Source organism: Pseudorasbora parva, chromosome 25 (assembly GCF_024679245.1).
Source record: "Pseudorasbora parva isolate DD20220531a chromosome 25, ASM2467924v1, whole genome shotgun sequence".
Taxonomy (NCBI): domain Eukaryota; kingdom Metazoa; phylum Chordata; class Actinopteri; order Cypriniformes; family Gobionidae; genus Pseudorasbora; species Pseudorasbora parva.
This window is the reverse complement of record NC_090196.1, coordinates 14579081-14599767: the sequence shown is the minus strand read 5'-3', so window position 1 is coordinate 14599767 and position 20687 is coordinate 14579081. Positions and strand designations below refer to the sequence as shown.

General features: G+C 38.6%; 1 protein-coding gene across 3 annotated transcripts in view; it reads left to right on the top strand.

Annotated features, from left to right (window-relative positions):
- The window catches only part of tln2b (talin 2b), a 241316-nt gene that overhangs the window by 162589 nt on the left and 58040 nt on the right, over positions 1–20687 (top strand). For all 3 annotated transcript variants that reach the window (XM_067435823.1, XM_067435822.1, XM_067435824.1), the window contains exons 19-29: positions 1116–1410; positions 6407–6573; positions 9020–9148; positions 10412–10525; positions 10632–10745; positions 10848–10982; positions 11826–11954; positions 12048–12150; positions 16985–17193; positions 19503–19622; positions 19809–20006. In XM_067435823.1, coding sequence (XP_067291924.1) covers positions 1116–1410; positions 6407–6573; positions 9020–9148; positions 10412–10525; positions 10632–10745; positions 10848–10982; positions 11826–11954; positions 12048–12150; positions 16985–17193; positions 19503–19622; positions 19809–20006 — 1713 coding nt within the window. The remainder of the gene's footprint in view (positions 1–1115; positions 1411–6406; positions 6574–9019; positions 9149–10411; positions 10526–10631; positions 10746–10847; positions 10983–11825; positions 11955–12047; positions 12151–16984; positions 17194–19502; positions 19623–19808; positions 20007–20687) is intronic.

Genomic DNA, 20687 nt, shown 5'->3' with positions numbered 1-20687 from the left:
AGGTAAACAATACTTTTTAATTGACGCGAGGAAAACTATCCTAGATGTCGTTCTAGTGTTATGCACCGCACACCATGATATAATTAGCCAAGCAACAATAAAACTTCCAATATACACAAATAGGCTGAATTAATATTACCTGTCGAGAAGAAAGCAGGCAACGTCGGCGTTCTTTTTAAAATCGTTGCTCATCAGCTCTTTCCATCTTGGAAAGGCCACTCCAATATTTACTTTTGTCTTGTTGATTTGCCTGTTGCGTTGCCGTCTTAATTCTCTTTTCCGCTTCCTTGGCGACTCTGGCAAATATCCTCGAGAATAAGAGTGATCCTCCATCATCATATAGCAGCCTCAAGCAATCCTCCTCTTCACATTCGACACTGTGCCATCGAGTGTAAAAACGCGAAAAGCGAAGCTTGAATTTACGGGTATGTCCCTCTTTGGCAAATGTACTTTCAAGATGTAGGAGCAACATGGCGACCGCCATCCGAACCCTTCACCCGTATGTATTTTCAATGGTATATTATAAAATTACGAGAATACATTATTACTTGAAAGAAGTAAATATACATTAATGAGCACATATATTTTTGAAAGAACTAAGTGATTTTAGCTAAGAATAAACTAAAAAAGTGTAGTATAGCACAGTAGTACACAGTATTACTGTAGTACAGTGTAGCTTTAAAAAGATGAGTGAGAAAAAGAAAGAAAAAAGAAAGAAAAAATTGTGAAACATGAATTTCAATTTGTTTTTTTGTTTTTCAAAGATAACCACACTTAAGATGCTTATTGTTATTGGTTGATCATCTAGTGTAAGGAACTTTATACCATCAAAAATATGGCTTGCAAAAACAAATATTGGCTGATTTATCAGTAATACATAAATTGACCACTACTTTATTTTAAATCCTTTTATTATGGTTTCCTGAAACCATACCATGATAATAAAGATATAGTATAAGTAAATAATTTCCCTGTTTCAGTTCCAAGTTCATGTATTTTCATCAGCAAGATTGATGTAAGATACATTCCCTTACACTTTATGCCCAAAATAATCTGTTGCTATTCTGAACGCAGCGTCTTTCATCTATTATTGGGTGTATGTGTGATTGTCGTAGGTGGTGAGCCCCACCATCTCCTCGCCCGTGTGTCAGGAGCAGCTGGTGGAGGCGGGACGTCTGGTGGAGCGCTCTGTGGAGGGGTGTGTGAAGGCGTGTCACGCCGCCTCAGAGGAGGGCGAGCTGCTCCGACAGGTGAACATGGCGGCTGGGGCGGTCAGCCAGGCGCTCAGCGATCTGCTGCAGCACGTGCGCCACTACGCCAGCTGCGGAGAGCCAATCGGACGCTATGACCAGGCCACTGACACCATCATGACTGTAACAGAGAGCATTTTCACCTCAATGGGGGATGCAGGTGAGACTATGCTGTATAAATATATCATTATGTATATTAGTGTTGTCACGAGACTGGAATTTCCAACATCGATACGACACCTTGAAAAACATTTTCGATACCACAGGGAAAACTGCAATATAAGGTACAACAGGGCTAAAGGCACACCTTAAGAAAAATTTGCTTTTCACTACTCCTATAGTGTATGATATACAGAAAAAATAGATATGCTTGTATTGAACATTTATGGAGCAACATATTTTGTGTGAAAATAAATCATAAAAGTGATTTATTATTTTAAAAAAAACTTAAACATGTATGGGGTGGCGAGGGGGCCTTTTACTCCACACAAACCAGCACAGGGCAAAAGGCACACAGTATTGATACAAAGACTTTCGCTAAAATAAAATGTTTTTAATAATGTCTAAGTTAATACTCAATTACTTCTCAATACTCAATACAATACTCAAAACAATCACTTTAGCAAAGTTGAGCTATTTTCTGTTTATTTTGATAAATAAAATTATTTTTGATCAGTAAATATGCTGTCATTAAAATATGTTTATACAGAAATATATCTATAAAAAAATATAGAAACAAAATCATTTAAAAAGTAAAGATTCTGCAAGCATTAAAGGAGATCCCATACTAATTTAATATAGATTTACAGTAGTAATAATAAATTATATTTTATTATATGATATGGATTTAATGGTGATTATTTCTAAGGTGGACACTCAATTAATTAATATTAAAGTGGACACTCTTAATATTATATGATACTTATAATCTGAATCTAACAATGTCATGTCAACAAATGGAAAAATCAGCTGCTGTTTATTATCATGGTAAATATGGTGCCTTTTACCCCAACAGCAGGGGTGCCTTTTACCTCAAATATAATACTTTTACATATTCTTCCATTATTGCGAAACTGTTGCTTTAATTACCTTGAACAAAACTGACAAACATTAACAAGACCTTTGTTTCAAAATATATTCAATCATTTTAGCGATTCTCTTATGCTACTTAAATATACAACATTTTTAAAAACATAAAATGTTGGATCAAATGAGCACAGGATCACTTTTTTTTTATTTAGTTGTAAAAAGGGAGGCTTTATTTGACTAGATTTACCACAAAAAAAAAACTTGCAAATGATAGCACAAATAAATATAATAGAATAAAGAGACAAATGAAATAAACATGGCTTTAATTTTTTGTAGGTGCGTCTAACAGTAGTATTCAGGTAAGAAATACTACAGAAATGGAAGTAATCAAATATAAGATAACACTGGTTGGTTTTCATTGTAAACATTTTTTTTTTTTTTTTATATATATTTTTTTTTTTGTTATAAAGATCTTGCACATTTGTCGGTTTACATTGGAGGCAAACTTTCCTGACATTTATCTGCCAAAGGCACAAGCATAATTACTCAAAAACAGGAATACAGTGTGAACTATACTTGTTAATTATGCACTTTTCCAAATATATAATTTAGTCCAGGAACAAAAGAGGATTAGTATTAGGTATTGCCTCTTATACATGTTGACCTTTTGTAAAAGCATGTAGACAAAATCACAAGAAATATATTTAAAAAAAAAAAAAAAATAATAATAATAATAATAATAATAATAATAAATAAATAAATAAATAAATAAAAATATAAAAAAAATAAAAAAAAGATTAGAAAAAACAACAACAACAACAACTCAACTATATACAAGGGTACAAGTGGGTAAAATTGTGCAAGTAGGTAAAATCTTGTATTTTACTTACTACAGTTTGATTTTATCCTCTCTCTCCTGTTATCCACTCCATTTTGCCCTTGTTACTCAAATCTCAGATGAGATCTGGTCTTATTGCTCTTATATATTCTGTCCAGTTGGTCCATAAACGAATACATTTTTCCTTTTCTAATCTTAAGGCCATAGTGAGTCTCTCCATTATATATATTTGGTATATAGTATTGTACCATTCTTCAGTACCTGGTGGGTCTGGTTGAAGCCATTTTCGTGTCAGGGCTTTTCTGGCTGACATTATCAGAATCCTAAACAGATACTTGTCTGCAGTTGAAGTCAGATTTGGGGTTTCCAGACCTAGGTACATGTGTAAGATATCAAAAGGGATATTAGTTTGGAAAATTTTCTCTAGGCATCTGTGTACCTCTTGCCAAAAGGGAACAGCTTTTGGGCAAGCCTAGAATATGTGATAGTGATTAGCGTCACTGTCGCCGCACTGTCTCCCATTGTAAAAATTAATTGTCTTTTGTTCTTTGATATACATGACAGACAGCAGCAGGATTATTAGGCTTTTGTCACTTTAATGCACAAAATTCCATATTCTGTTACAGTTTAAAATGCGTTTTCTCTCAACTATTTATGTTCCAAAACTGACTGTATTTTCTCTGAATACCTGAATATGGGCATTTTTAATTTCCGAATAATTTTGTATGTATTTGACCGTTTTAGCACAATGAGCCACTAAAAAGAAGTCATTGTGGTACTCGCAAGCTGTTTTAGAGGTGGCTGTATAAGTGGCACTTATAGATAAGTGGTGCACGCACTTTTGGTGTGAGCACGAAACCTGCAGGAATTAGTCAAATTATGAATGAGATGAGTTAGTGAGAGGTGGGTGTGTGTCAATTCACCGTCAGAAAGAAGAGAGAGAGATCTCGTAGCTGGTATCAGTGTATTGCAGTGTATGCTGAAAAGCAATATTGGAACCATTTCTGATATTTTAGTATCGATACATATCGAAGTATCTGTATTTTTGACAACACTAATGTAAAATTACATTTACGTGTTTAATTCAAAACAAGCCTAACTGGTGTCTGGTTATGACTTTAAATGTAATTTAAGAATTATAACATTGTCATTTAATAGTGTATTTGCCCGCTTTCTCCACCAAAATCCATACAGATGAGCGCTTATAGTAAAAGTAATAAGCCTTTCCTTAACAAGCCGCACAATTTTAGGTCTCATGCACAGTGCTTGATGAGTTTTGTGCCAATGTTTATTACTTGGGGTTAAGGGATTGTTTGAATCCCCTAACCACAAATAAGAGCAATAGAAATGCTGATTTTTGCCTTTGAAAGTACCACTAAATGTGATAGATGGGCTTGTGCCACAGGATGTAGAACAGTTCCAGGATACAGAGAATCTATTTAGTAAATGGAAAGCAAAGTCAAATAAGCATATAGTATTACACAAGAGGGCTTTAATATCTTTTAGACTCATCGTCCAAACAAAGCATATCTGTGCCATGACACAATAGGATCAGCTTTTCCATAATCAGAATTGCACAATTTTGATGGTGTTCCTGGCCTCATTTTGGAGCTGTCGTTGTGTGCTAACCGGCTGGCAGCCCTACTTCCAGTGACCCACAAGCAATGTTAATTTGCAGTTTTAGTGCACTGACAAATATTTAGCTTGTTAGCTTTTCTCAGCTTTTTGTATCTTGTCTCCAGTGCTGTGGTTTTTCTGAAAAATTTGACCCCCAGTTTATTTTGTCTCAGTGAGGTCCCTAAAAGTTATTTTGTCTGCGGTCTATGTTGTGTTTTTAAGCCGTTTTCAAAACTGAAGATGTTTGTTATGCTATGGCCGTAAGTCTAACGGACCCTTAAAAGGTTCTAGGCCCATGAGGTTGTTGAAAACATGTCACATAAAACCGCTACAGAGCATCAAATCTGGTCTCAATCACACACACACTCACACTGTCTTTGAACTTTTTAAAGAAAAACACATGGCAAAAGGTGCCAGTGGGGTTGTCTGCAACTGTTCAAGTAAAACATGGAACATGATAAACGACCCGGGCCCACAAATCTTCGCCGTCACCATCAAAGATTTGTTTAGTTTTAAAGTCAAGAAGAAATCAAAATTGATTTTCTTAATACACGTTAAGGTTCGTAATGTGCACGATTCATCCGTGCATGTAATTCAAAAGAAAAGAAATGTTGCTTTTTACGCTCTTTCATGTCATAATTTGCTCCACATCTGTAACAACTGAATTTGTTGATGATAAATTGAATTTAATTGAAACCAAACCAGTATCAACCAGTATCCAAACATACAGTATATTAAATGAGTTGCTTTGCCTGTGAAAACTTTTTGTTGGGTGTTTTTTTTCGAGAGCTACCAAATTGTGCCATTTATCATTTGACCCAATATTAGAAAACTATTAACTGTTTAAATTCACATGTCTGAATATAAGCAGACAACAACAAAACAGCTATTTAAGTATTGCTTTAGGCTCTGTTGTTAATGCGTTAATTTAATGTAAATAACTTTAATAATGGCAACTAATGATTTTAAATACATCAGGATATACTCAAAAGGTGAACTTGACCTCCAGTCTACACATCCTCAAATATGGCTGTACTTCAGAAGTCGGTCACATTCAGCTGCAAACTTCCATTCAGGTCTGTTATGAAAAGCATTCTTTTCATTTCCTAGTGAATCAAATCAAATCCAATCCTACCTTTTTGTTTTTTCTCATTTAACTAAAGTTCTGTTGACTTAATTCATGTTGATTTAACAAGTTTTCTATTTTCACACTGAATTCATCCTACGTTTTGGAGAGGTGAAACACCCTTTACGCACACCTCTATCCCTTGATAATCTTGTCAACGCTTGTATTTCTGGATCTGTGTAGGTGTTCGGGAAATACGGAGTCCATTTATGGAAAACGAGTAGGCACACTTTTGAAAGGGCCCTTGATCAATGATGTACTTGGGGTCACACGGCTGCACACCATTTGAGCGCTTCAGTTCCTGAAGTGATATGCAGAGAGAATGCAGAAAGATTGATTTTCAAAGAGAGCAGCTTTAGCTCTGCCAGATTCACACACATCAAAGAAACGTGGAATGGCTGCCAGGGTCTGAACTTCTGAAGTCAAGGACAGTGAACCAACGAGCCAAGAATATGCCAGTAGATGTTTCTGAGGAAATATAAGAATCTGCCCACTCAACATGCTGATATCGTGGTGTTTAAATAACATTTATTTTCATATTTACAGGTGAAATGGTACGACAGGCGCGTGTTTTGGCCCAGGCCACCTCAGACTTGGTGAATGCGATGCGTTCTGACGCTGAGGCTGAAATCGATGTGGATAATTCCAAGAAACTACTCGCTGCTGCCAAGCTGTTGGCCGATGCCACTGCCAGAATGGTGGAAGCTGCGAAGGTATGAACGCTAAAGCAGGATACACTCTCGAAATTTACATTGACCATGGTTTTTGACAGGTAACATGAGATTTCCAAATGAAAATTTAGTATTTTGTAAATGTGTTGGTTTTACTTTTTTGTGTGTGTTTTGGTGTAGGTTTTTTGTTGTTGTTGATGATTGTTTGCTTTTTGTTTGTTTTGGAATATTGTGTTGGGATTTTGTTGTGTTTCATTTTTATTTGTTTTTTGTTGTTTTGTGTTGGGATTTTGTATTTTGTTTTGTTTGTTTTCGTTGTTTTGTGTTGGATTTTTGTTTTATGTTTTTTTTTTTTTTTTTGGTTTTGTTTTGCATTTGTGTTTGTGCTTTGGTTTTTTGGGGATTTTGTTTAGTTTTGGCTTGTCTGGCTTGGTTTTGTTTGGTGTGGTGTTGTGTTTTGTTTTAGGATTTTGTTTTTTTATGGTTTGTTTTTGTTGTTTTGGGATTTTGTGTTTTGTTTGGTTAAGTTTGGGTTTGTTTTTTTGTTGTTTTGTTTCGAGCCATGGTAATAGCCTGCTTTTTCAGACATGTGTTTTGCAAAACATGTTGTTTCAGCCATTTTGTATGTCGTCACCTTTGGAACGTGACGATGTGTGGCATGGTAATAACATGGGGATTTTTTTTCATGCTTAAACCTATACCATGGCAATACCATGAAATTGTATATGTTAATTCACTACTATATTATTTTTTAACCTGATACCATCACTGATCTTTTTTTTTAAAGAAGAAAAATAATGATATGGCTAGATGTAGGTAATTGTATCCCAATTGACACATTTTGTTTAAAATTCTGAACCCAGAATCTGCAGCCACGCTGTAAAATGTGCTTCCTTCCCTCATCAGTTTCATCTCTGATACCTGAAAGAGCCCTGAGCCATGATTTCGATTTGACTCATGATGAGATGGACCACTGAATCGATTGTCAATCTCCATCAGCAACATAGAGATGTATAAATGGCTAGGATGTGATTAATATGCAGACATATGGAATGCTGGTTTATGGCTTGTTAGGCACATTTGATCCATGATGCATTAATCACAACATCACTGCCATTATCAAACGTAAAGATGAGGAATGCGCCACAGACGGTTTCCTTGGTAACAGAGATGGAGCAGACAGCCCCCAATTCCTCTTTGCATTGAATGTTTTGTAATGTGCCGTAAATGTGCGGATGGCGTAGCCGAGTGTTCTGCTGTCGCTGACAAATTTCCCTTCTCAGGGCTGACCGAGTCTGGGATTTATCTCTGACAACTTTGTCCTCTGAGAATTGCCTTACACTTTCTGTTTAACCATTAAGCAAGGAGATAAAATGGAACAATGAGAAACACAAAGGCTTCAAAATGGTATATTAACTACTAGTTTTGGAAGGAGGTAATATGCAGTATGTATAATGTCAGTGTATATGTATGACTATGGTACATACTGTATGAGAAAATTCAAAATAAAAATAACATAATGCTTTATCTTCTTGATTATTAGTTGATTGGACAGTCAGAGATAATATATTTTTACACAAAATTGGATTAATTAACAGCTGGGATGGGATTGGATTAATTAACTGGACAACACTTGCTGAATAAACATGCAGTTTAGGTCATGCAACAATATGGCATATTACTTCATGAAAAACGTATCGTTTTGAAAAAGCCTAAACATCACAGTAAAAAATTGTGACAATAATTTTTAACATATTCTCACATTTTTCATTTTATTTCCCATCATGTTGGCTATATTTTATAATTGTAACTTTATATCTCAGATTTTTCATTTTATTTGCCATCATTTAGACTTTATTTCATATTTGTGACTTTATATCTCACATTTTTCATTGTATTTCCCATAATTTTGACTATATTTCACAATTACTGTATATCTCACAAGTTTTTACTTTATTTAATCTCAAAATAGTGACTATATCTTGTAATTGCAACCTTTATATTTCACAAATGTTAAATTAAATCTCAAATGTTACTGTTATTCTACATAATTGTGACTTTATATCTTACAATAGTAACTATTTCTCAGTTTTTGTAGTTACGATTGCTCATAATTGGCTATATATTTAAAATGCTATTTTATTTAGTAATTCTTTTTTTTTTTTTTTATTATTAATTCTTATTATTTAGTAATTAATAAAAAACACATAATTCTGACTGTGTATATGACAAAAATATTTGTTTAAAACATTTTAAACCTTTTTTTTATCATTATAACAATTGAGATCCACTTTCATATACATCATATGTTACGTTAACATTGTCGGTATGCAGCATAACATGAAAAGTATGCAGTGAGAAAAATAACCCAACACAACCTAATGTTGCATGTTAACTGTATATATACCTGCTACTAAAACCAATTGACAGAAATGTGTAAAGCACATGAAACTAATGCAGTAAATGTACCTGAATTGTATTTGTGCAGGGGGCTGCCGCATACCCAGAAAATGAAGACCAACAGCAGAGGCTGCGAGAGGCTGCTGAAGGGTTACGGGTCGCCACCAACGCAGCCGCTCAGAATGCCATCAAAAAGAAACTCATTCACCGACTGGAGGTGAGGACATGCATTACTATCCCACTTCCCGTTTTGCTCCTGCCTTCTGATTTGAGCATAGTAAATTATAGTAGAAGACTCTAATGAAATGTAACAGTGGATTATAAAAATTCTATCATCATTTATTTACTTATCCTCGTGTAAAGGACTTTTCGGTTGGGAACATTTGGGCTACTTTTCAGTATACAGTAGCTTTCTTTGTATACAAATAAAAGTATTTGGTAAACTTCTTATTAATTTTTAGGCTGAACTATCCTATTAAGAATTGGACAGAAAGAGTACCTTTTATATAAAGTACCCCCATTATGTTTTTTTCGGATATTACCTTTCTTGCAGTGTGTGATATAGCTGTTAGTGAATTAAAAATGTATGCATAGTTTCAAAGATTACAGATAATAAAGAATCGATTTTGAACTGTCTGAAACGAGTCTAGTAATTCTACTCTCACTTCCTGCATGAAACTTTGTAGGTTTGGATCAGATTTGCATAATGCCAGTCTATGGTCTTTACTGGCTGCTTGTGAAGACAATGTCTTCGACCCTCAAACCCTGTAGTTGTAGCTAAGAACGGAAGAGTTTGTTTTGCGTTGTTATGTTGATAAGACGCTAGTTTCTGCACTGTGAAAGCAAATCCACTTTGCATGAAGAACTCACGCTTGAACTGATACAGTAAAACCAATGACATCATTACTGTTTATAGCAGGGTGTATCGTACTGAAATTCAGATTTGGTGATAAGCATGTAGTTTCTGACGTATGGTATAAGTGGTAGATCAATAATAATAATAATAATACAATTTTATTTGTATTGCCCTTTACTTTTGGAACAAATCTAATTACAACAGACTGGACCATTTGACCAGTCAGAGCAGAGTAAACCAATCACAACTGACTGGGTTATCTGACCAAGCAGAGCAGATTAGACCAGTGTAATTTAGCGTTCTGGTTCTGTTTGGTCTATTCACATCAACAAAGATGGCTTTGTTCTTGAGGTTCTTTCTTACATACACCATCCGTCCTCACACAATGAATATTCTTTCTTTATACAAAGAATCTTTTTCCCTCACCGCCTTTTGCTATTGCTTGAAAAGTGTAGCATGTTGCCAATTTTTGCTTTATCTTTTTATCAGAAAAATCTCTGTTTTCTCATAATCGTGCAGCCTTACCAGATGTTATAGTCTAACATCTAACTGTGTCCACATCCACTATTTCCTGTGTTAGTAATAATTGACGCTGTAATTCATTATGTTATTTGTCTGGAACAGAATGCAGCTAAGCAGGCCGCAGCGGCAGCGACGCAGACCATTGCCGCCGCCCAGAATGCAGCTGCATCCAATAAGAACACCATGTCTCATCAGCAGCTCGTGTTCAGCTGCAAGGTATTTTGGGTACAATTATTTTCTGAGAAATTCAGGAGACTCATTTATAAGAGGATTAAAATTTGGAATAAACTATTCTGACTTTGGTTTTGTGGATGCTCTCCAGGCTGTGGCAGACCATATTCCACAGCTAGTTCAGGGGATGAGGGGCAGTCAGGCCCACCCGGAAGATCTTGGTGCCCAGCTAGCCCTTATCATCGCCAGCCAGAGTTTCCTGCAGGTAACACACAATGCTATGTTTGCACTCCCGACTTGGCATTAATTCATCCTCATGTTGTTTTTTTTATCATTTTTTTGTTTTGTTTTGTTTGTCTCCAAACAGCCAGGAAGTAAAATGGTGACGTCTGCTAAAGCGGCCGTTCCGACGGTAACCGACCAGGCAGCTGCGATGCAGCTTGGTCAGTGTGCCAAGAACCTGGCCACCTGCCTGGCAGAGCTGCGCACAGCTGCACAGAAGGTACCCATAGTTCACCGCCTCAAAACACCTTTATACACTTAGGGTGTGGCTGGTTGGGTTTGACTGAAATATGAGCCCCTTTCACACTGCACGTCGGACCCGCAATATTCCCGGAACATTGCCGGGTCGACTTCTGTGTGAAAGCAACCACGTCCCGGCATTGATTACCGAATTGAACCCGGGTCGGGGACCTAGTAATATTGCGGTATTTGACCCGGGACGAGCGCTGTGTGAACAAAAGCCGAAACTAATGCCGCAACGTGTACGTAGTTATCGTGCAACTCTTAGAGCCTGTTTTTTCAATAATACAACCCTGCAGTGCCAGAAGAGCTAGTCGGTGTTTTAAACGCAGAGAGTGTTCGTATACAAAATAAACTAAAATTAAACAAACAGAAATGTGCGCAAACTGGACACAAGTCGAGACCACGGAGCTCCTTACTATCCGCGCTGAAGCTGAGATCGCTCGCCATTATACGTCACATCAGGATGTCACGTGTCAACTCGATCCGGGACCGTTAAGCGTTGTGTGTGAAAGAGCACATATTACGGTATTTCGCTGGCAGTGTGAATGGGCCAAATCTAGCAGCCCGGGAACAAATGCCGGGTCGCATTATCCGTGTATTTGCCGGAATCGCAGTGTGAAAGGGGCTATGAACGCAACACAAGCAAAATCAGAGCCATCTGACTGATCAGAGCAGAGTAGACCAATCACAACAGACTGAGCCATCTGACCAATCAGAGCACAGGTAGACCAATCACAACAGACTGGGCCATCTGACCAATCACGACAGACTGTGCAACTTTTTGACGCAAAATTGTTAATTTTTCTGTATTGTGTCGCAGGCTCATGAGGCGTGTGGTCCTCTGGAGATTGACTCTGCTCTCAGCGCTGTTCAGACACTCAAGAGTGAACTACAGGATGCCAAAATGGCCACACGGGAAGGACAACTCAAACCACTACCAGGACAATCAGTATGTGAAATGTACCACATAACAAATTTGATAATCAGGCTTGTTTGCAGTACCATTTTTACTATAACGTCTTCACAATGCTTGTGTCTGTAGTTGGAGAAGTGTGCTCAGGATTTGGGGAGTACATCTAAAGCTGTGGGCTCCTCCATGGCTCAGCTACTGACCTGCGCCGCCCAGGGCAATGAACATTATACTGGTGAGATGACTTATGTGGCTTTACAACATATGAAACAAAATACTTCAGGAGAATCTATGGGGGCTGAATACAAAACGCACAATATTACAAACAGAATAACAACAGGGATGTACACAAGTTGGAAATGTTACAGAATTAACATCCTATTTACCAATCATTATTTTTGGATTAAAGGTCCCCTAGAATGATTTGAAAGAATATGTTAAATTGTTCTCTGATATCTACAGAGGGTATGTGGCTTATTTAAGGGCAAAACTTGTACAGATACAGTTTTACAGGTTCATTTACAACCCTATAAATTGTATCTTGGATGTCCCAAAACGGCAGGCGCAAAAGCATGTAAATAAAAAAAAAAGCCTCGTATTTTGTATTAATAATATTTTTGGGTTTGACAGGCCACATTAAAAACTGTCTGACCAATGAGTTTGGCGCTTTTGTTCGCGTTCCTAAGGCTGCTAAAGTTACAGTAAAACATGACTTGGTGGCGCTCAAGCGCAAAACGATCTTGCCGAGCACACTTTCATACCTAAAAAGATGACGACGAAGAGAAAGTAAGTAGACGAAGAGGATGCAACGAGGCAAGATGAATGTAGAGCTGCTGGTCTCTGAACACAAAGAACTTTGACAAACGCCATATCGACTACAAAAAACTTGATATGTTGAAATATGCATTGTTCTAGTTGCCAGTTGGCAAAAAGTGCGTGAATGATTTTAGGAAGCACATAAATACTGGCTCTTTTCTTCTTCTGTGTGACAAGCCAAGAAGTGTTAAGTTGCACAGCACCACCTTGTGTACTGGGGAATTGTTCGTTTTTCAATTAGCGCCTATCCCAGAGTAAATTTGCACGTTCACTCGGCACATCACCAATAAATATCGCTTGGTTATGAACACAAAGATGAATTTTAAAAAAACGCTAGCAATAAGCACGTGATAACCGTACCGGTGTGCACGTGGCTTGAGGCACACAACATGTTATTTCGTAGTATTTGATGACAGTGATAAAGAAGTAAAATATACTTTATTATAATGAAAATACCAGAGAAGGCTTAAAGAACTCGGATAAACCATATATTGTCGTAGTCGTGTGTTTATTAGTCATGTTTAATTAATAAAAGCAGTTCAATCTTATGTTTATTCAGCTACAGTGATAGTATGATGCCCATAGGGTATTTGCCTTGCTCAATTGAGAATCATACCGGCGACCTTCGGGTTACTAGTCTGAGTCTCTAACTATTAGGCCACAGTTGCCAATAAGAAGTGCCTTCCCGTCAGGGAATTGAACCCTGGTCTTCTGTATGACAGGCGGAAATACTGTCCACTTTTTTCTTTTAAGACATTTGCAGAATTTTCTTTTCTAAAAATGCATCCACAAGATGCCAGTATCTCAAAAAACTGGCTGAGTTTTTCCTTCAGCGCTACTTGTTCCGCATTAAAGGCATGAAAACAGAAAAAAAGAGCGATGCTGTAACTTACCTGCACCTCCCATACATTTTTATTCTCTGTCTGGCTAGATCGCTGCTCTCAGGAGAGCTTCTGATGACAGATTTTAATGGCACGCTCAAACAAATCCCCCCTCTTCCACTTCGGCTCCTGCAGCTTCTCAAGCCAAGGGTATAACTAACCCCCGTCCCTCATTAATCTTATTTTCACTAGATTTAACATACCATCAGCAATTGGGCTCTACTTGGCTGGATAATGCAATTTGATGCAATTTGCCTGCATTGGCCCTTCCCTTTTCACTTTCAGTTCTATAAGTAAAGGCCAGATCCCATATGGCACCTTATTTTCTTTCCACGCTCATTTGGTGGAACAGCAGGGGCATTGGGTCAACCATGCACCGAATCGAGGCTTAAAGCTTTTTTTGGAACAAGACATTTGAGCTGAGTGCTTCAAAAATGTCTTTCATTTTGCAATTACAGTTTATTGCACTAATGTGGGTTCAGTCTGTAAATGTAAAAACAAGGTTAAAGTGAATGTGCTGTATGGATATGAGTATAAGTTGATGGCTGGTATAAATTGTTATGGCAGATACAAGTGTTAATATATGAGAGAATATGAGAGTGTATTTGAATGGCAATATTATTCTGCTAGCCTGTGATTCAATGATCCAAATGGGACACACACAAATTGGCAAAACTAAATGAAGGCATTTGCAGTATTGCGCGATGATAGATATAGATATCTCAATGCCAAATGTCAGTCCATTAATTAGCCTGAGAGATATATCCCGCAATCGCTATGATTAATATAATACCAAATATGCACTTATTAATTGATAGATCCCTGATTGATACAATTTTAGAATGCTAAATATTGGTAGATTAATCAGTACCAGACCATAGTGTCAAATACAAGCATATTAATTGGCCAAATATAATCTCAAAATGCCAAATATTGGTCAGCTAATGCTCAACATACAAAATATTTCCAAGAGTATTGAGGCACACCTCCAAATCAATGAGTTCAGGTTTCAATCACTTCCATGGCCAAAGGTGTATAAAATGAAGCACCGAGGCACCTATGCAGACACTTCTACAAACGTGTGAACGAATGGGTCGTTCTCAGGAGCTCCGTGAATTCAAGCATTGTACCGTGATAGGTTGCTACTAGGCTTGCTGCAATAGTCGTGTTATATAACTTCTTGCCCACCGCTGTAACCCCCCAACCCCTCTTTTAAAATTTTATAGCAATAAAATAATTTAGTTCAGTTAGAGAACAGACACTACAATTAAAAACTGAACGTGTCTGCTCAATACAGTGTGAGCCGATCAAGAGTCGCAGCACGCACACTTATCACGAGAGCGAAAGATGATTGTGGAAGATTTGGTTTCAAAGCGAAATGAAAACTCGCCTATTTAAGTGAGATTGTCATCGTACTGTTTTGTTGTTGTGTTTTTCATTAAGAATAATAAGCTAATGAACCCACAATTCAAACACACCGCCCCGAGATTGGTGCTAATTCTAAACCTAAATTAAAATGAGCACGGCCTCACAGCTGTCCAGTCTGCGTGTTTTCAGTTCCTGGCTATGGCAGCTTAACTTTCATAAGAATTCATTGGAAACACTCACACCGGTGATACCGATTTTATCGGTGTTGTCACGTCGACTAACCGGTGGGAAAATTTCCCTAGTTGCTACCTGTGCAATAAGTAAAAATTTCTCATCACTAAATATGCCATTGTCAATTGTTAGTGGTATTATAACAAAGTGGAAGCGATTGGGAACAACAGAGAGGGGTCAGACCATGCCGAGGTGCACAGTGCGCAGAAGTTGCCAGAGTCAGTAGCTATAGACCTCCAAACTTCGTGTGGCCTTCAGATTGGCTCAAGAACAGTGTGTAGAGATCTTTATGGAATAGGTTCCCATGGCCGAGCAGCTGCATCCAAGCCTTACATCTCCAAGTGCAATGCAAAGCGTCGAATGCAGTCGTGTAAAGCACGCCATCACTGGACAGTTGAGACGTATTCTCTGGAGTGCCGAATCACGTTTCTCTATCTGGCAATCCGATGGATGAGTTTGGGTTTGGCAGATGCCAGGTGCTACTTGCCTGACTGCAGGGGGGGGGGGGGGGGGGAACAGTTTCAACTTTGTGGAAACAGTTTGGGGAGGGCCCCTTCCTGTTTGAGTTTGGTGAGGAGGAACTTGACTGGCCAGTCCTGACCTCAACCCGATAGAACACCTTTGGGATGAATTAGAGTGGATACTGGGAGCCAGGCCTTCTCGTCCAACATCAATGCCTGACCTCACAAAAGTGCTTCTAGAAGAATCATGAAAATGTCCAATAAGCACACCCCTAAACCTTGTGAAAAGCCTTCCCAGAAGAGCCAACTCCATATTAAACCCTATGGATTAATAGTGGGATGTCATGTAAAGGCAGCCGTCCCAAAACTTTTGCCAATATATTGTAGGTCAATAGAAATAAATATCTGAAGGCCAAATATTGGCCAATTAATCAGTATGGCTGTTATATAGGTTAATCACTTAGAGAAAAACTCAGAATGCCAAATACCATCAGATTAAATTGTCTGGCTATTATTATATTCTGGCACATACAGTCATGTGAAAAAGAAAGTACACCCTATTTGAATTATACTGTATGTTTTATGGATCAGGGCATAATAAAAAATTATATGGTCCTTAGCAGGTCTTAAAATTAGGTAAATACAATACTATAATAATAAATTAGGTAAATGAACAACAACATGACATATTACACAAACAAACGAAAATAAAGGCAAAATGGAGAAGCCATATGTGGGGGAAGAAGTAAGTACACCCCATGATTCAATAGCCACCTTTAACAGCAATCCCTATTTTGGCCCACTATTCTTTACAATGTTGTTGCTGTTCAATGAGGCTTGTGGACATTTATTTATGGACAGCTTTAAGGTCCCACCGCAACATTTCAGTCAGGAAATCTGGACTTGAACTGGTAGAGTGCAACTCCTTGATTCTTTTCTTTTTCAGCCATTTTGTTGTAGAATTTCTGGTGTGCTTAAGATTTTTGTCCTGTTGTATTACTTAATTTTGGCCAAGCTTTAGCTGTCCGACAGATGGCTTCACATTTGACTGTAGAATAGTTTGATATACAGAGGAGTTCATGGTTGACTAACTACAAGGTGCCCAGCAGGTCCTGTGACCGCAAAACAAGCCAAAAATCATCAGTGTGGTGGACAGTTGGTATGAGAGGTTTGTGCTGATATGCTGTGTCTGGTTTTTGCAAACGTGGCGCTGTGCATTATGGTCGAGCATCTCCACTTTGGTCTCGTCTGTCCAAAGGACATTTTTCCAGAAGTCTTGTGGTGTGTTTAGAATTGTGTGTGTTTTCGACAGGTGTGGCAGCGAGGGAAACAGCTCAAGCTCTAAGGATATTGGCTCAGGCCGCGAGGGGAGTAGCGGCGAGTATCATGGAGCCTCAGGCTGCAGCGGCTATGCTGGACTCTGCTTGTCATGTGATGGAGGGCTCGTCCATGCTAATCCACGAAGCCCACCAAGCCCTGGTGTGCCCTGGTGATGCCGAGAGCCAGCAGAGATTAGCACAGGTAAGACTAACCCAGGCTCATTGGAAATACGTGACTCTGCCTACATTTTTGCAACACCCAAAATATGTACCTCCAGGTACGTTTACCTGCACTTTTTGGGTGAAACGTCCACCGGAGGTGCTAAGTGGTAATATTTTTTCTCCATTCCCTGACTGATCTCATGAAATGGTGTATGTATGACACGGCAATTCATATGCCATTTAGGCGTGCTATAAAAACGCATAATCGCTTTTTAGCCGTTTCATTCTATCCCCCTACAGTGCCCCTACCCCTAAACCTACCCATCACACACACACGCACACACACAGCCCCTAAACCTACCCATCGCACACACACGCACACACACAGCCCCTAAACCTACCCATCGCACACACACAGCCCCTAAACCTACCCATCACACACACACGCACACACACAGCCCCTAAACCCACCCATCACACACACGCACACACACACACACAGCCCCTAAACCTACCCATCACACACACACACAGCCCCTAAACCTACCCATCACACACACACGCACACACACACAGCCCCTAAACCTACCCATCACACACACACACACACACACACACACACACACAGCCCCTAAACCTACCCATCACACACACACACACACACAGCCCCTAAACCTACCCATCACACACACACACACACAGCCCCTAAACCTACCCATCACACACACACACACACAGCCCCTAAACCTACCCATCACACACACACACACACGCACACACACAGCCCCTAAACCTACCCATCACACACACACACACACACACACACACACACGCACACACACGCACACACACAGCCCCTAAACCTACCCATCACAAGAAATAGTCTACATTTTTACATTTTCAAAAAAACAATTTAGTATGTTTATAAATCCATTTACCTTGTGGACACACACATATTCAGACACATTTTGAATGTGTAAACTTAAACGCTTCCCTAAACCTACCCATTTGTGCATTATAAAAAACAGGATAACAGGCAGATACGATTGCATGCGTAATTTATTCAGAAAGTACAAATACTCCAAGTGTTCCGAGGCCAAACGATTGATTTGTGTGAAGAAAATCCCCAAAAGCGATCAGAACGTCAAGTCCATCCGCTAAAGATAATACATTTCAAATATTGCCGCCGGAAGAAACGTTACGTCAGCTTTGACAGCATTGGCTGTCGTGTGTCTCGTGACCAATTGCGTCATTACGTCAGCTTTGATTGTAAAATGCCATTGGCTCTCTTTTGTCTCGTGACTGATCGCGTCACTTGCCGTGTGTATCATTTGAATTAGAAATATAAATGAACGAGTGTGTGTGTGTGTGTGTGTTCTGTTCGCAAAGGAGCGCGATCATCATTTCAATGATTAAAACATTAAGATCAACTCTGTTCTTCTGTTCTTCACATGAAGATATCGTATGACTTCAGAAGACTTGGAATGCAACATGAGTTAATACTTCTATACAGTTCTTTGGTCAGTTTTTGCAATAAATACACGTGACTGTACATTTATTTGCCTGTTACGTGTTTTATATTGTTGAGAGTGGGTAGGTTTAGGGTAGGAGTGGAGTTAGTTGCTCCAAAATATAAAATTAGGCTATAAATATTAATTCTGTGAGAACAGGTTGGCGGAATCACATGGCGTAGACATACAAGCGGAGATGATGGTTTTATATTTTATATTTAAAAATATTACCACTTAGCGCCTCTGGTGGACGTTTCACCCAAAAAGTGCAGGTAAACGTACCTGGAGGAACATATTTTGGGTGTTGCAAAAATGTAGGCAGAGTCCAATGAGCCTGGGTTGGGTAAGACGATTCAAGCGTAGATTTAAACTTTGAACAACACACAAATAAACAGACGTCTGGCCATCTGCGAGAAGATTCATTGAAAGTAGAAGTTACTCAAGGTTACATAGTTTCCAAAAAACAATGGTGTATATATCTACTCATATTTATTTGAGGCCAGAATACTTTTTTGTTATCTTCAGCTACTTAAATCCAGATCAATCTCCCATCAGCTCCCTCTTGGCAATTATCTCCAATAAACTGAGCAATTTTCTATCGTCTTTCGGTTTCTCGGCGGTCCTTTTTTCTGGAAGGTGCCAGTGCGCCTCCCGATTCGAACAGGTTCCTTTGGGACACAAACATATTGCTTGGCATATGTCTGTGACAGTGGCATAAATTAGAGACATGGATTTCTCTGTTGTGCTGAGGGGCTGATTTAAATTTTAGATTCAAGCGGCATCTCTCTGGGGCTTTGTAGAGTTATTGATGGGAGTGTATGTGCTGGGTTTTTTTCAGGTGGCGAAGGCCGTCTCTCACTCCCTGAATAACTGTGTGAACTGCTTACCTGGACAGAAGGATGTGGACATGGCTCTCAGGAGCATTGGCGAGGCCAGTAAAAAATTGCTTGTGGAAAATGTGAGTACTTTGTCAGTTCTTTGTAGCTACTAGCAAATCTAAACTTTAATGATTAGACAAAATCGCTAATACGTAAATTTTTGCAGTTTGCAATTGCTTTACATAGAAATTAATGGGGCACATTGAGTTTATCAGTGACTAACCTAATCCGAAACTCTGACATTTCACCCTCTTCTGTTTTTCCAGCTTCCTCCATGTTCCAAATCCTTCCAAGAGGCCCAGACGGACCTGAACCACACGGCAGCCGAGCTGAACCATTCGGCTGGGGATGTGGTGCAGTCTTCGCGTGGCAGCAGCGGCCAGCTGGCTATGGCTTCTGGGAAGTTCAGCCAAGACTTTGACGAGTTCTTAGATGCCGGCATTGAGATGGCCGGACACACTCAGGTACGGTTTCAATGCCTTTTCAGAGCTAGGAGTCAGTTCATCATCTGCTCTGCCCACAGAGTAATCTCATTGGTACAAAATCCCACTTACATAACTGTATATTGAACAAATATGTTCTTTCTCACTGTGAATTTGTCACTTCACACTAATGTTAGGTCACATTTACCAATGCTCAGCAAAATTTTGTGAGTGAAATCCAGTCATTCAAATAGGAAACCACACAATTGGGAATACTGTGTGAAGACAGAAAAAGTTCTCCATTTTGCTCAGTTGGTCATGTGAAAACAAGGTGTTGACCAATAGAAAGCTGCTTGGTTTGAGAGTAACTTATGTGTAAGCTTTGCTTCATAGATTGCTACACTATTGACAATAAATGTTTTCCGTTTCCTCCATTCCTCTTAAGTTTTTAATGTGACTGTACCTTTATGCTCACTAAAGCTAGATTTGTTTGATTAAAGATACAGTAACAGTTTTATTGTGAAATATTATTACAATTCAAAATAAGTGTTTACTAATATAATATATTTAAAATGTCATTTATTCCTGTGATGGCAAAGCTGAATTTTCAACATCAGTCTTCAGTGTCACATGATCCTTCAGAAATCATACTGATTTATTGCTCAAGAAACATTTCTTGTTATTATGAGTGTTGAAATCGGTTCCCCTGCTAAATATTTTTGT